General features: G+C 46.0%; 1 protein-coding gene across 19 annotated transcripts in view; it reads right to left on the reverse strand.

Moving 5' to 3' along the window:
• The window catches only part of ANKS1A (ankyrin repeat and sterile alpha motif domain containing 1A), a 1389901-nt gene that overhangs the window by 271589 nt on the left and 1100726 nt on the right, over positions 1-17586 (reverse strand). For all 19 annotated transcript variants that reach the window (XR_014978931.1, XR_014978928.1, XR_014978939.1 and 16 more), the window contains one exon: positions 8753-8859. Coding sequence is in view for 16 of the 19 variants with exons in the window: in XM_085645485.1 (XP_085501611.1) it covers positions 8753-8859 (107 nt within the window). In the remaining 3 variants the exon portion in view is untranslated. The remainder of the gene's footprint in view (positions 1-8752; positions 8860-17586) is intronic.

Below are 17586 nucleotides of genomic sequence, written 5' to 3' on the forward strand. Positions count from 1 at the left end.
TAGGTCAAAGTTTCTAAAATGTGAGACCTGTTGCATTGCAAATGCTCGTTTAAGGTGATTGAATTTGCAGCTCAATAGCTGAGCATGCTCCGGAGAGTGCATTATTACTTTTGTGCACAACCCTAACCTGTGTCGCAGCTCCTTGCACCTAGCCACAAACAAATAACTCTTTTATAGCTAAAAGGATTGCAAGAGGGAGAACTGTTTGTCCTTTGAGAAATGAAAAGTGTAGAGGAAATAAAATTCGAGAGGATAGGTGCTAAGGCGAGGAGTTGGCGTTACGGACAGAGCTGACTACTTTGGAGCGGGAGAACCAGTTTCGAGTCACAGCGTCGATTCAACATCTTGTGATGCTAGGCAATTCACTTGCCTTAAGAACGAACATGACCTTGTGTAATGTAACTGCAGCCCTGCCAAGTACCATGCATTAGAGTAACGCATGTCAGTGTGGTGGTCCGCATTACCGCACTGAAATGCAAAATCACACATTATAGCACCTCTCAGCTGTCAAGCGGAAAGCTGCTATACTGCGCTGTCTGAATACTGAAAGTATCAGGGCAGGGCGCAGTGTGCGCTGCTCCCGGCAGGCTTGGGGGCTGTTAAAATACTGTGCTACAATGTAACACAGCACCGACACCACACAGTGTCTGATGTCACTTACTGTCAGTGCCCAATGGCTACTATGGAGACAGTGTGCGAGTCTCAGTGATTCTGTCAGACTCACTTTAATAGGCGATTGTCAGTTCGTCCTCCCACAGAGGCCATTTCAATTACTGATTGACAGTATCATGATACTCTGCAAGACGCTATCTGACTCCTACCAGCACTGGCGGCGTTGTGAACCGGCTCAGCTGCAAACCAATGGGGAGCTTGCCACTTTCACCATGGCTTTATTTTGAAACTTAGGACCGTTTCTGCAGCCCAAACAAAGTTGACCCAAAGTAAGCAGTCAAAGGGCCGTCGCTGTCATGAATGATCATTGTGGATTTTGCGTGGCCGATAGGCAGACAGTTCTGCAGGAATAAGCCCTTTTTAGGTCTCGCGTAGCGACGCAGCGCATGCGCTGCTCGCCTTGGCGATATATATTATTGTTCGACTTCGTTGCCGAAGGGGGACAGGATATGTGCACACATACAAAGGACAGCAGTTGTGCACGCGTACGCCGGCATTAGCAGAACTCGGAGGGCAGGAGATGTGCACGCGTACGGCTTTCGGTGTGTTAACACGCCTCCTGCTTGCTCGCTCGCACGCGTACAGCGGCGTTAGCACAACTCTGATTATGAGGCACAACGATGGGGGAAAAGGAACCATTTGCAAGTGAGAGATATTTTCAGAAAATGGCTGTGGTTCTTTCGGGCAGTGCAGGGTGCTGGATGCTGTTTCAGTGCCGCCGTTGTCACAAAAACACGACGCAGCCAGTGGTTGGGCCCGTGGGAGAGGCGGAGAATTCTTCTCCCTTCAGTCGGAGAGCCGTCGATAGAAATGTTATTTCCTTTATTTATTGTTTTCTTTTCCAGCACATACATTGTATTGAGAGTGAAACAAGCCTGGGAGCGGGTTCTATTTTTTTTATTTCATGATACGTGAAAAGCACAGATAGTGCACGCTTCCGTTGCATATAGAGCAGGCAGCATATGTTTAGCAGGCAGCGCAGGTGTAGTAGATGCGACTGCCACAGCAGTTCACGATTCTCTATCACATAACATGGTTAGCGCAGGCGGCGGCAAGTCAAGCTGCCCTCACACACTGAGCGCACGTACAGCGCAGCCAGCAGCAGTGCACGTTCCCCACTGCACAGAAAGGGTACGGCTCCTGGTGCAGTTGCCCGAGCCCCACCTACGGAAGCACACACGTGAATAGGTCTGCACAAGCGTCCCTCATACATAGAGGTTACATAGAGCATGGACAGTAGCAAGGTAAGCATCCCTCACATACAAGCCCTGCATATGCAGCAGTAACTTGCGCTTCTCTTACACAAAGAAAGCACCATACAGCAATAGCAGCATCATTGCATTTGCAGGCCATCCCCACACTCAGCGCAAGTACATCATGGACAACTTAAGTGCAACCTCCCCTCGCTCCCAGGAAATGCTGCCCAGTCAGGGGCAGCTTCCACCACAAGAAGAACAAATACAGCACCTAAAGCTTCACTGCAAGCTGCCTCCCATACCGACAGAGACACTCACTATTACAGCAATGACAGCAGCAGCTAGGCGAGCGTCCCTGCATACACTGGAGCAGGTCCTGCACTGAGAGCAGCAATGCAAGCTTCTCTCATACACATACAGCAAAGGCAGTGCACGAAGCTTCACACTCAGAAGCACAGCATACACAGCATCAGTGTAGACATCTCTATCACACACTCATCCATCCAGAATTCGTATATAGCCCAGAAGTAGTGAAAGATTCCCTCATTTGCTGAGAACATATACAGATCACTTTTATTGTGTCAGTAGATGTGCACCCGTACGGTGTGTCTGTCTCGCGGCGTTTCAGCACAACGCGCGCGCAATTACAGAGTAGCGGGAGTGCTTCGAAGCACTTCTTTTAGAGAGAGCAAGGTAATGTTGAGCCCCGTTTCCTGTCTTGCTCTTTCTTCCTGTCTGTCTCTCATGCTCTCTCTTTCTGCCTGCTTCTCCATTTAGGTCTCTCGCACTGCCTTCTTCTGTCCTTGCTTCTTTATGTCTCGTTGTTCTCCCCACATACATTGTCTGCCCCTTTCTCTCTCAATCTCTCACATCTGTCTCTTTTCTCGCTCTCGCCCCATCTCTGTCTCTCCCTCCGACTTTCTCGCCCTTTATCCCTCTGCCTCTCTACCCCTTCCCTATCTCCGCCCCTCTGGCACATACTCCCTCTGGCACATACTCCATCTCACTTTCCCCCTCTCTGCCCCGCCCCCCTCTCATTGTTGTATTCTGTTGTTTCTGCTGTCACGTTGGTAAACACATACATTAGTAAACGCATATATTGAAACATCTCTTTTCTACAAAGGCTCCGTTTGAAGTGCAGACACCTTTCAAAATCGTCCTCCCGCCTTGTCAGGCGTGAGCTGGAACAAGCTATTAAACTCTTCAGAACAGCGGCTGCTGGAGAGGCGAGGATCACAGCGGCTTCAGATTCCTTCATACGACGCAGGGGTTAAAGTTTGCAAACTATGTCAGTGAATCAGTCCCTCCACCGCCTCACTTGTCCTAGAATGAGCCCCTTCGCCCCCCTCTCTATGTTTTACAGGCGTCAACAATGCAATCGGTCTCGCCTTTGGGCCCTTATAAGTATTTAGAGAGAAGATAAACACACATCTGGCAAACAGGCTCGCGCCCAAAAGCTGGCACGGCCTGCGGAAATAGGGAACACATGTTGGCTCTGCTGGCAGGAGTGAGTGCACAGGAGAGGGGAGGGAGCGGCAGTGTAGCTCAATAAGTGCGGATCTGAGGGGGCAGGTGGTTAAACAGGGTGAAGCAGGGAACCAAGACAATCACTACTACTGCCTAAACGTTCTCTGTCCATTAAACCGTGCTGAGGACAAACTTCGTCCTGACTGTTTTTGTAATAAATATCACCAGCGGCTACCTGATGTTCTCCCTTTCTTTCTCGCTCCGTTTCATTCCTCTTGCTTAGTTTAACATCCTTTCTTCTTTCTCTCACGGTCTTTTCCTTTTGCATCTGTCCTTTATGATACTCTTTCCCTCCATCCCTCTCTGCCCTAACATCTTCTGCTCTCCACATCTTTCCAACTCTATGTCCTTTCGGTCCTCACTCCTCTTCCACTTCGCATTGTCATTCTTTTTAGCCTCCCTCTGCTTCTTTTCTCTTTGGTCCACCTTTCAAAATCCCACTTCTGTTCTCCCTTCTCTTCCATACCCCTTATCTGTAATTTCTTCAATTTCTACTCAATATTCCGTTCTTCCTTTCTTAACTTTCACGCTCTTTTCTTCCCTCAGTTCACTGCCCTTCTCTGGCAAGAGATAGTATTCTGTACCTCAGTCAATACATTTTCCTGCCTGGGTGTTTCATACGCAGCGTTTCACCAATAAATGTATGCTCTGGTGAACCGTATTTATTCATTTATTTAAAAACCTGCAAGCGGTGCATAAACACGCACTTTGTACGTATAGTCCTTGCTTACCAGAAGCAAGGCTGGCATTAAGAGAGACTGCCAGCCTTGCTTCTCGTAAGCAACGACTATAAGTATTAAGTGCTTATTTATGCACAGCTTGCAGATTTTTAAATGCATAAATAAAAACCATTGTCATTTACAATGCCAATAGCTGAAACTCTCGCAACTGCGAGACCTATTGCATTGCAAATGCTTGTTCAGAGCTGGTGGGGGCATGGCACACAAAACCCCCTTTCGTGATTGTCCATGCGATGCCCATTGCCTTCTACTAGGGCTGCTCAGGAGGACGACGAGCTGAGCCAATACCGTTCTCCGCTAGAGTCCCGCAATGAGAGTCTGGACATGGCCTATTTCAGCGAGAGGTGAAAACACCGCGCATGGCGCGTACTCTGGGCACAGCTCGCATGGGTGCAAAAGGCAAATTAAAGGACTAGTTTTGGGGATCTGGGACATCGTCTGCGTACCGTATCTGGGTGTTCATAAGTAAATCTATTCAGTGCCCCCTGTTGCACTCCCCTGCTTTTTTAACCACTAGTGACCTTTGCGGCATTCAGTCCCCATTGGCAATGTAAACCATGGAGGCCCGGGCCTCTGGAGTAATTCAGTAGCCCAGTGTCACCATAACCAGTTGTGTGCCAGAATATAGAGCGGTGGCATTAGTTGCAGCGGGTCTGTAACCATTGGTAGCAGACCGGCAGGGCCTGCCTGTTGCCATGGCTCTGGTTCGCAGAAGTGAGTCATGATCTCCTACTGTAGTGTTTGCACAGAGTAGCTATGAAAAATGCCTTTTGCTGGGGCGGTCACATTGCTAAAATGGTGTCACTTCTGATGTGTTATATGCTTACCTGGCCTTCTTTACTTGTTTTTTGCTCACGAGAAAGTGTCACTCATTTGTCGAAATGTCACTCAATCACAGTGACATTATGAAAATGTCACACATAATCTGAAACCTTGGCAGCTACGTAACTGCTAATGTAAAGCACTTGAATCCTACATTCGTTCGTCCTACATAAAAACTGCAGTGTCCATGCGTGGCAGTGGAATAGGGGTAGCAATGGAATAACTATCCTCTAAAATGCGGGACAGTTGGCCACCCCATGACGGCATAGCATAGTGCTTAATCTTCGCAGCCCAAGTAGACTTCAATCTTCACAACTAATCGTCTGGATAGCGTACAGGCGCACTGTGACATCGGCGCCCTGTCACACACTTAAGACGCAAATTTCTCGACCATAATCTTTTTCAAACCTAGTCTTCACATAACTCCCACCCATTCCATAAACAAAGGAGCAAATACATCCCTTCCTATGCTAAATAAAGTATGCAGTCAATAGCGGAAGGGGCTGAGATGTTCGGTCAAACAAGCAGCTTCCGGTGAGGGGTGTGTGCAGCCGTCACTGCTGAAATGCAGGGTGTCGGGCTGCTTGACAAACAGGAAAGGATTGAGGCAACCTAGAGGGTCTTGTGGAGGAGGCGGGCTTTAGGTCTGGCTGGTGGGGTGGGAGGAGGACAGAATCGAGAGCGACGGAGCGACATTAGTCAGGGACTGTGTGGGTGGGGGATTGAGATAATGAATGCTGGGCGCCCATGTTTAAATGAAAGCGGGTGCCCGTTTTATCATTGAAATCGGGCACCCATGTGCTGCCTGCAGTAAGAGAAAATCAATAAAGAAAATAGTGCTTACAAACTAAAAAAGCTGTACCGTGTAACAAGTGAAGTAAAAGGGCTAGACGCCATGGGAGGTTACAAATGAAGACAAGGCGGTACTAAGGAGGGACTAACAAGCCTATTTACGAGTCAGAAGCCAGCATTTACGAAGGGCAATTACATAACCCAATGACAAATATGGGCGAAGAGTGGGTGGGGCATCTATTCTATACTCCACTCCAACAAGTCTCGCAGAGGCTCGATCTAAAAATATTGTGAGGAGCTAGCCATCTCACATTTGCAAAAGAGTGTGCTGCAACACATTTCCTACAAATGCCTACAGTGAAGTGGAAAAATGTATTTGGTGCCACAAACAAAAGGTCTGAGTAGCGACTGATCAATATATAAGAACAATTCTTGCCTGCCATTATATTGTGAATTTGACGCTACTTAATTCATATTTTACATGAAGGGCTTCAACAGTGCATGGGTATTTACTCTCCTAGTCATAAGGAGCTATTGAGTTAAACAATCAACTTCTGCTGCCAGGCAAAGTACTGAGTAGTCCAAACAGGGTGAGCTGCAAGCTCTGCTGTGCCTCAGGTGAAAAACAAAATAAACAAGCATTGGCATAGCCAATAGGTCTCGCCTTTGGGACCTTATAAGTGTTTAACCATGCAACAGGTGCATAACTAAATACTTATAAGGTCCGAAAAGCGAAACCTATTGGCTATGCAAAGGGGCCGTGCGGGCGCGAAAGTGATCGCGATTACGATCACACATCAAAGCGGCCGTGAAAGTAATCACGGTAAAGCGCGGCACGCGCGCCCGCGCACATGCACTATAGCTCTAGGCTGGCCTGGTAACACTTTTTGGAGCCCTCTCAATAAGTCTCGCCAGACCAGCGCATGCGCTGAGTCAGGCGAGACCTAAAAAGCATGGTGATTAAAACAGGGTGCATGTTTTATCGCACATGTGCCGTATGCATCATCACTACAGTGCACTTGCGTTAACACACATGCCTATATGCATGAGAAGTGTCGCAGCTGCCATTTTTTATTTACCATTCCAAGATTGCTATTTATTTTTCTACAAAGGTGCAGCCGGGTAGCAAACTGCAGCTGTCGGAACCTCCAAAAAGCTTTTTTGGCAAGTGGGAAGCACCAGTGGTAGGGGTTAAGGAGTGAAGAGGACCACATGAGGGAGATAAGGAAAACACACACTTGTATGGAATGCTGAAACAAGCATTGGCAAAGCCAATACGTCCCACCTTGTTCACCTCACCTATTGGTTAATCCAATGCTATTTGCCAATGCAGTGCAGGATCTGTAACAAAATAAAACAGTTGCAACAACACTGTCGTGTTATTCCACCTGTGCGAGCATTCACCAGCACGCATTCGTGTGCCAGCATTATGATACAGCAACAAAAAAAGGTGATGGACGGAATGCTCAACAGTGTCAAACATTCCCCCCGAGTTCTGAGATCTGAGTTTAAATCCATCATTTCTTTGCTGGGTATCAGCCATCATCAGCCAGGCTAGCTTGAATGCAATGGCATAGTTAGCACGGTACCCACATCTGGGCATACCCTTCTCACTTAGGACGGCTATAGCAACACAAAATGATGAAGGACGGAATGCTGAACATTGTCAAGCATTACATACAGAGATCTGGGCATAAATCCATCGTTTCTTTGCTTTCTATTCCAGTTTGGACCCAGCAATATGCAAATCAGTCTTGACCCTGCCCCCCATGGGAACAGTCCAGCCCAAACTGCATTATGCAGGCACCACTTCCTTTCCTCTTTTTTTTTTTTTGTAAGATGGGGACACCGCTAGGATCAGCGAATTACATTATTTGTATGAATTACTTTCACCATTACGGAGCAGGTCATCAGCAAACATCAGGTGCCGGGCCCTCCAAAAAAAATAAAAAATGTTCATGACGCAGCAGAGGAGTGGGTGGTGTGAAGCAACAAGAAGTGGGGGAGTGGTGGGGAGCAAAGGTGAGTGGGCGGGAGGGTGAAGCAAGGGGGAGGGAGGAAAGGAAAGGGGAGAGGGAGGCAACAGTGAGTAATAGGGGGAAAGTTAGTATAAATAAAGGCAGATGAGATGGGTAAAGCAGCACACACAAGAAGAAAGCAGCAGAAGCGCAGAGAGGTGTGGGGGTGGGATACACATGCACACACGTGGGAGAGGGCCACACCGAGTATGGGGTAGGTATTTGGATGGGGGTGAAGCATACAAGAGAGAGACATAACACACATGCACTCTCATGGAGTGCTTAATCATGAAGAAAAAATTAATTTCCTAAAAGGGAGCAGTGGAAGGATACAAGTCATCTATGCAAACGGATGGTACAATACCCATGCTCAAAAGAAGGGAGAAAAACAAGCAGAGGGCGGCAAGCCATCGAATATGAAGCAAGCAAATGAGTGGCAAAACCAACAAATGGTAAGAAATGGGTGGGATCCAAGTCCAGTGTAAGTTTTTGACATGCTCCACAAGAGGCTTTCACCTACAGACAACTAAAAGTAGGTTTGAAGATGGAAGCAGTAAGTTGAAGTAGTGGGGTTAAAGTTTTTAGTGAGTGCAATGCGTCACAGAAAAGGCCAAGACAGAAGGCAACAGCAAGGAAAGCCGATTCACTGGCAAGTGTTGAAAAGCATTGAGAAATCGGGCAAGGCAATAAAACTAGGCTAACAAACATGGGAAGGTCGACAATAGCAGCTCGTCACAACCCTACTGATGGACACCGGCCAGCAGGAAGATAATCGGTGGCAGACAGGCAAACAGAATTATAGAAAAATAATGAAGGCAGGCAAGACAGCCAAATAAGCAAGATTAGTATCTTCATAGCAAATAGTAAAGACAGAGAAAATTAACAACAAAAGAAAAACAAGCAGCAATATAGAAAGAGTGACTCACTGAGAATGGACAATGCAGAGGGTGAGCTAATAGCATTTTGTGTCATACTTCGAACTCACCAGAAATCGGACATCATCAAAGCCATTCAACAGCAGCTTCCTCTCATACTGTTGCAGGCCAAAGGACTCCAGCCATTCCCCAACGCTCTGCTCCAACATGCGCCAACCTGGTGAGAGAGTAATCATCAAACACTTGAAAAGTGAAACACGAGGAGGTGGTAGCAGCAACACTCGAAAAATTACATATGGCAATACAACATCTTCAAGTGTCAGTAAGCGCCCAATCAGAAGATATAGATACCATGAACAACCATAGCAAGTCAATGAGAAAGAGAAAGCACATCCTCGTGCATTTGTGCTAGACATACAAAAAGGTCACATCAATGAAGCCAAGAGAAAAATAGTGCCAAAGAGTGCGATGGACTGATGAAGACATGAAGGGGAATGGCTCGTCAGACCATGCACTTACTAACATATCTACTCTCACTTTAACCTGCATCAATTAGAGCATGCTATGGAAGCAAAAGCATGCAGAGTGAAGACCAACCATTTGTTTCACTGTGAGCATGAGACAATGACTTGCAACCAAGCTCAACACCAGTGTTTTCAAGAGAGGGAGAAGGAGATGTCAGCAATGAGGTCCACAACAAAAACTCCAAGGCGATGCATACCAGAAGAACTCATTCACCATTTCTCTTAGGTCACCAGACATCTGCAACATCCTGTATAGTGTGCCATAGCCCAATATGTGTGTGTCTGCCTGCCAGATGTATGTACAACACTGTTGCAACAGCCTGCTATGTGGGTGAAGGCAGTATCCTTTCTTTACTACAAAAACTCTTCTCTGGGAAGCTACTATTTTCTAGGATATTTCATACTTCCATGATAACAGTCTCTAAATCTAAAGTAGTTCAACTCATATCACTGTAAATGCACCAGTTCTGTAGTGTAGTCCCAATAGTACCCTGTCATACAGGACCTACGCTGTTTACGGATAACATATACTGTGGGTCTGGTGGCAGACTGACTCCGTGATTCCCCGCTGCATATGTTAGCCTATGGTTTGCATTAGCCAGCTCGTAGTGCCACTAGAATCTCTTGTTATCAGAGATTAGTTTTTTGGCAACCTCAGAACACAATAAGCTCTAACTCGTGGAAACAATATACTACTTTTCATCCAGGCACTCGTGCTTGCTTGCTTTGCTCTCAGAGAGATACAGAGAAGAAACAGTCAAGCGTTTTTACAATAAGAATTTATTGTACCGTAGTTCTTCTCATGTAAAATAAGTATGCTGTTACAATTGTAACACAGTAGAAGAGATATAGAACCAGCAGTACAGTGAATAACAAGCATTGGCATAGCCAATAGGTCTCGACTTTGGGACCTTATAAGTGTTTAGCCATGCAACAGTTGATGTTGTTGAACCAAGGATATTGTGCTGGATAACTGAACACTTATAAGGTCTCAAAGGCGCGACCTAATGGCTATGCCAAGGGAAGCTAAACCCCCACTGTACATTCATCACACATATGGTTATTCATTCTATGCCGAAACGGAACAAACTTCTGTAACCCAAGGAGAGTTTGGATCGTATGGGGCAACTGGGACAGTTCAAGTTAGACAGCATAGAGTATGTGCACCAAATTGCACGACTGATTCCGGTCCAAGAGAGTTTGTGTGGAAAGTATCCCAATAAATACTGAAATGAGAGAGACAGAAAGACAGAAATTGGGAGTAAGAGAATTAGTGAGCGGGAGAGAAAGACAGAGAGAGCGATAGAGAATGAATGACAACGAAACTGAAACAAAAACATAAAGATGGTATTTGGGAATTAGGAGAGAATATGAGGGGAGGAGGGAGAGAAAGAAAAATGGCGGGGTAAAAAGAGAAAGATGGGGGGAGGAACAGCGAGATGAAACAATGTAAGAGACAGAGGTGGGAAAATATTGAAGAGATAATGCTGTGAGAGAGAAAGAGACCAAGAGAATGCAAGAAAGTGAACCAAACCGATAGAGAAGACAGATTAAAATGGGGAGTTGGATAGAGAGGAAGGGATAGTGAGGTGGGAGTGGTAGAAGGGGAGAGATCAAACGAGGGAAGTAAGAGAGAAAAGTATGTGATAGGAAAGTAGAGCTTAGAGGGAGGTGTCAGCTAGAGAGGGATAAGGAGATATGGAAGCAGTAGGAGAAGGTACGATCAGTGGGGAGGGGTATGGAAATAGGAAACCTGGTGGTGGGTGGCAGAAAAAGAGAGTTAAAGAAAGAGAAGGGAAGGAGAAACAGGTAAAGAGTGAAGGAGGAGGAATTAGAAGAGGGAGTAGGGACTTGGGGAGGAAGAAATACTTGGAGAAGGACTAAGGGATAAGAGAGTGCAAGTTAATGAATAATATAGAGACGGGAGAGAGATAGTGGAGGCGAAAGAATGAAAGAAGGATTTTTCTCAGGTGGAGAAAGAAAGAGACCAAAAGAAGGAAAAGGAGAGTGTAAAATACAGAGGGTGGTGTGGGCTGAGTGAGAGAGAGGAACGCTTATAGAGATGTGCAGACAGTTGGCAGAGGAAAAGGGAGAAGGGGAGCGCATCGTGGAGAGGCCAATTTTGAGCAAAGGAGTAAGTGAAAGGTCTAGAGAAAATAGAGAGTAATAAAAGAAGAGGAAGAGAAAAGGTTAAACGGAGAGACTAAAGGAGAGTGGAAGACTAAGAGGGAAGGGCACAGAAACTAAATGGAGTGGATAGGATGGGGTAGAGAGAGAAGAGGGGGTAAAGAAAGAGTAAGTAAGATGGATGAAACAGAGAGAGATGGAGAAAGAGTAAGGGAGAATGTGTCAGCAAAAAAAGGGAAAGGCGTAAAAAGGGTGAGAGAGAAGGTGGAGGAATGAGAAACCAAAGAGAGGGGGAATGGGGAGAAAGACATGTAAAGTGACGCAAAAGAGATAGAAAAAAAACAGACAACGTGTAGAAGTAAAAGTAGAGAGGTTTCATTATAATGTAACTAAGAATAAAAATAAACTGATAGCATGCGACTCCAAGTGCAGAAGCGTCCCTTGCAAAGAGATGTAACGTGAATAATTGTTTTACTCAGTTGACGAGGTCGGTGGCTTCACACGGTGAGCCGAATGCAGAAAATTAGGGTTACCCATCCTCGGTTGCAGTTTTCATTAAAGCGCAGCGCCGGCTCTTGTTTTCCCTCCCTTAGTCCCTTTCCAGGCTGTTTTCCTCTCCGTTCATGCTTCATCCCCGCCCTCCTCCTCTCTGAGCGCGGCTGGCTGATTAGCACAATAAACCTGCAGATGAAACAGTTTAGCTCCTTTTGCAACCTGCTCGTGGAATCAAGAGCGGCGCCTTTGATGTGCGCCGGACCCCTGGGGCTGTCTTGGGAGGAAGGGGCCGAGCTGCTGGCGGCAGAAACCTCACATGATCTGATACGTCTGATGCAGTAATCACAGCTCTGTGGGAACAGGCGAGCAACAAAGGCGCGGCTCAACCTCACCGCCGGGGCTCCTGAAAGCTCCTGGGAGGAAAACCAGGGACTGGGCAAGCCGGGGAGTAGAGAAGGAGGCAACAAAGGCGCGGCCCAGCCTCCACTGCCGGCCGGGGCAGCGATGGTGAAAGCGACCACGCTAATTCAAGCTTTTCAGCTCTTACAAGTATGAAACGCAGCAGCCGGTGTAGATGCAACATACCGTGTGCAGGAGTGCCACGCTGTGCAAAACTATAGAAAGGCACATGGTTATTTAAAGAGAAACCAACAAATTTAAATGTCTTACCAAGCATAAAGGGCACCGGCCGGCCTTGAAGTGGGGAAGGGGAGGGAGGATCTTTAAACAAGCATTGGCCGCGCGGCCGTGAAAGCGAAAGTGATCGCGAGGACGCACTCTGTGGTAAGCACACGAGTGGTGCGCGCACAGCAGTGATCGCGCTGGAAGGGAGGCAGATGGCGGCTGCGCGCGTGCACGCTCGCGTGAACGCAAGCTTGAGGCCAGCGAGGTCTGGTAGCACTTTGAAAACCCCAATACTAAATGATTCGCAGAGCAGCACATGCGCTGGCTCAGGCGAGACCTAAAAAGGAATAGTATTGTTCTACCATTTTGCAATAGTCACAAACATATACATGAATATGAAATGCATTTATAAAATAAAGTGCGTACTCCTAAGATGCCTGACTAGATGTACCTAAGTGTACCTAGCATGTGAGTAGGTGCGAAAGAGCTACTAAGCCTAAGAGCCAAGAATCCCACTAGGATTGAGTCGAAGCCCCATACCTGAAGAGTGAGAGTGTGGGACTTCGTCCTGGACTTGAGCTGGACACTCTCCGAGGGATCGTCAGACCACTGTCAGCTGGAGCGATGGCATGCCAGAGCGTCTCTGGTCAGTGTGTCGGCCTTGAAGTCTCGGTTCCCTCCTGCTCTCTGGTAGCAAGAGGTGCTGTATTTATACATTCTATGTACGTGTGTTACCCATTGTTCAGTATGAGGATGACGTTGGGGATTAAACCTTGTGCGTCGATGGGAGAGGTGAAGTATACCTCCTGGAGAGTGTACCCATCAATTATTCATATGTGCTAAGGATGACGTCTTAGCAATATCGATAGGGAAAAACCCACCCTCGGCATGGAACTAGGTGAAAGGTTTAGTCCATAAAAGGCTGCAGTCCTTCTAAGGCGTGAGGTCCCTATAAGGCATTCTGTCCTTATTTGGAGTTATGTCCTTATAAGGCTCGTTCATATGAAATAATGGGGAGATCATATAGGCAAAGTGTACGATGTTCCCTGGACCTATATTAGGGTACCGATATGAAATATAACAGTTCGGCTCCCAATCATATTCAGTCAAAGTGCTTGATAAGCCTAAGTCACGCACTTGTATCCTCATTTGCCCTGCAGAAAAAGAACACAAACTGCTGTCACTTCACCTTTCGCCGCTTGACCCTTAACGTGGGAGATATACAGCCACTTGCTCCTTTTAGAAACGTATTGGTTTGGACACTTGAGGTGTATCAGTAACATATTTCAACTATGCCAGTGTCTCAAGCCATCAGTCATCGCCCGTCAGACATGACAGCTTAGCTGTCTGCCCTGGTCAGAAGCACAGAAAGAAGAAAGCAGAGTCCACCCTATGTGTTTAACGCCGCTGGACTGTCAGAGGATAGGTCCATGGAGCCAGCAGTGCAAGGACTTCACAAAGCAGTATCAGCAGTTGGCCATAGCAAGAAGCACCATATTTCAGCCAAACTATGTCCCCACTTGCCAAATTTCCACTGCCCCCACAACCGCTGCTCGAATACAGCTGTGATCAGACTTCAGAACAGAGGAGAGTTGGGGACATAGACCAACAACTGTTGCGGGTTTGGAGCTCAGGGTAAAGATATTAGGGGACAGAGAGGTACTCAGGGAACAAAGGAGAGGAGCTCAGTAGACAGAGATGAGTAGAGCTCACGGGGCAGAGAGGAGGGAAGGCTCAGGGGATATGAAGGGAACAGAAATGTATATGAAGGAGAAGTAGATTGGGGGAGAGGACATTCGCTAAGGGAGGGGTGGTCAGAGAAGAGGACGGGAGGGGTGGTCAGGGAAGAGGACAGGAGGGGAGATCAAGGAAAAGGAGCAAAGTTCAAGGGAAAGAAGTGATTACAAGGGAAAGAAGTGATTACAAGGGAAAGAAGTGATTACAAGGGAAAGAAGTGATTACAAGGGAAAGAAGTGATTACAAGGGAAAGAAGTGATTACAAGGGAAAGAAGTGATTACAAGGGAAAGAAGTGATTACAAGGGAAAGAAGTGATTACAAGGGAAAGACGTGAGTTCAAGGGAAAGACGTGAGTTCAAGGGAAAGACGTGAGTTCAAGGGAAAGACGTGAGTTCAAGGGAAAGACGTGAGTTCAAGGGAAAGACGTGAGTTCAAGGGAAAGACGTGAGTTCAAGGGAAAGACGTGAGTTCAAGGGAAAGACGTGAGTTCAAGGGAAAGACGTGAGTTCAAGGGAAAGACGCGAGTTCAAGGGAAAGACGCGAGTTCAAGGGAAAGACGCGAGTTCAAGGGAAAGAAGTGAGATCAAGGTAAAGAAGTGAGATCAAGGTAAAGAAGTGAGATCAAGGTAAAGAATGTAGATCAGAGGGGGAGAACAGATCATGGGAAAGGAGGACTGATCATGGATAAGGAGGACTGATCATGGATAAGGAGGACTGATCATGGATAAGGAGGACTGATCATGGATAAGGAGGACTGATCATGGATAAGGAGGACTGATCATGGATAAGGAGGACTGATCATGGATAAGGAGGACTGATCATGGATAAGGAGGACTGATCATGGATAAGGAGGACTGATCATGGATAAGGAGGACTGATCATGGATAAGGAGGACTGATCATGGATAAGGAGGACTGATCATGGATAAGGAGGACTGATCATGGATAAGGAGGACTGATCATGGGAAAGGAGGACTGATCATGGGAAAGGAGGACTGATCATGGGAAAGGAGGACTGATCATGGGAAAGGAGGACTGATCATGGGAAAGGAGGACTGATCATGGGAAAGGAGGACTGATCATGGGAAAGGAGGACTGATCATGGGAAAGGAGGACTGATCATGGGAAAGGAGGACTGATCATGGGAAAGGAGGACTGATCATGGGAAAGGAGGACTGATCATGGGAAAGGAGGACTGATCATGGGAAAGGAGGACTGATCATGGGAAAGGAGGACTGATCATGGGAAAGGAGGACTGATCATGGGAAAGGAGGACTGATCATGGGAATGGAGGACTGATCATGGGAATGGAGGACTGATCATGGGAATGGAGGACTGATCATGGGATTGGAGGACTGATCATGGGATTGGAGGACTGATCATGGGATTGGAGGACTGATCATGGGAATGGAGGACTGATCATGGGAATGGAGGACTGATCATGGGAATGGAGGACTGATCATGGGAATGGAGGACTGATCATGGGAATGGAGGACTGATCATGGGAATGGAGGACTGATCATGGGAATGGAGGACTGATCATGGGATTGGAGGATTGATCATGGGATTGGAGGACTGATCATGGGAAAGGAGAAACGATTATAGGACAGGAGAGAAGAGAAGGGCAGAGTAAGGATATTGGGGGAACTAAGGGAGGAGAGTACTTGGGGAATAGGCGGGGTGTCAGGAGATGGAATGGGGATTCAAGAGATACAGAGTAATGGATAACGGAGAACTTAGGTGAAAATATCAGGGGCAGTTTAGGGCATGATGTGGAGCTCAAGGATGACAGTGAAAATGGGAGCTCTGGGTGATGTGAAGGGCACTGAGGGGATGATAAGGAGGAAGCAAATGGAAGGTGTTACTCAAACACTAGTGGGTGTTGGATGAATGATTCCCAACTCCTCATGTTAGTCTAATTTATTTCCTCTTTTATTCTTCTCTCTAGGCTTCCAGTCACAACACCACTTACACCAAGCATGTAAATAATTAGGTTATCAATCAAATGCATAGTATGGTGACATCACTTTGCAAACTAGATAGAGGCCACGTGTGCATTGGAGAAACCTTGTTCTTCTGAGACGAACTGCACATCTCAAAAATTAGCTACCATAAGGGTACATGAACTTTTACTTCATAGTTATTAGTGGAAATCTCAGCCTGGCTTGACCGGTCGTCCTGAAGCCTCACTTACCACCACCCCCTTTAAGCAAATTCTTAACACTCCCTGCACTGAGGACGAATCCTAGGGATTCTACAACTTTTTCACAGCTTAACCCCCATGATCGATTTTAATTTCAGACTGCTTTGTAGCCACTTCCACGGCTGATCACAAATCATAAATAGGGCTCGAAAAATCCCAAAACTGTTACCAGATCTGCAGGTCTAGTGACTTAAATAATCTACTCGACCTAATTATAATGCTCTTGACCCATAAACTGGTTTCAAATTATGTGATGGGGCAAGTATTTTAACGCCACTTTCTTCTTTATCACATATGAGAGCACCTTCAAATGCGCACGTTCAGCACGTCTGCTGTACAGAAAACACTTTTGTTTGAATTAATATACTAAACATTAGCTTCATATAGAATGCAAATCTAGCCACATGCAAGATACACTTGACTGCAGACTTGCCTCTTAATTCATTAAATGCATGGTCATCAGAGCTTGGCCAGGAATGTCTCTCACATCATGTATAAAAACTATTGCTTTTATTAAATACATAACAAAAGCATATAGTAGCAACCCACTGCTATTTGCAATCAGCAGATTTAATTGAAAAGGCCACAAGATAGGTCTCTGACATGTGGTTTTAAAATTATATTGTGTACAATGCTTGGAAATAAAGTTTCTGCAAATATTTGTCATTTGCATATCACCAAGTAAAGTGTCCTGATTTGTTTTACTCCAATTTAAATCTTTGTTTGCATCACACTTCTGAATTACAAAAGAAGTTTTCATAATTTCTGATCTACTTGTACTATTCACTTACAAGCTGTTCAAATGTTGTTTTAGAGAAAAAAACTGACATTTTACTGCATTTTGTTTCACAATTATTGTCAAATAGCTCACTTGACAAAAAGCATTAACTGTAAAGAGGGAAAGAAAAGTAAACACAATTTTCCAGGAACACATGAACAACAATTAGTAAAAAGACAAACTGACATTTGACCTCTGTCCTTGAGCAGTTGGCAAATGTGTCAAGATAAATCAAAATTTAAAGGAGTTTTAATTACTCATTCACTTCCTGAACAAAAAGAACACCTGTTTCTTTCAGCATAAGTTTACTAGCCAGCAGGGTGGAATAAGTGCTAAAAATAGCTCGACCTGCCAAAATGTCTCGGGGAATTGGGAGGGGGCGAGTGGATTTTGAGAGGGCTGGTAATAACCTTATAGTAAAAAATAAAAATACATAACATAATTACCAACACCTTT

The sequence above is a fragment of the Triturus cristatus genome, chromosome 1_1, assembly GCF_964204655.1.
Source record: "Triturus cristatus chromosome 1_1, aTriCri1.1, whole genome shotgun sequence".
Taxonomy (NCBI): Eukaryota; Metazoa; Chordata; class Amphibia; order Caudata; family Salamandridae; genus Triturus; species Triturus cristatus.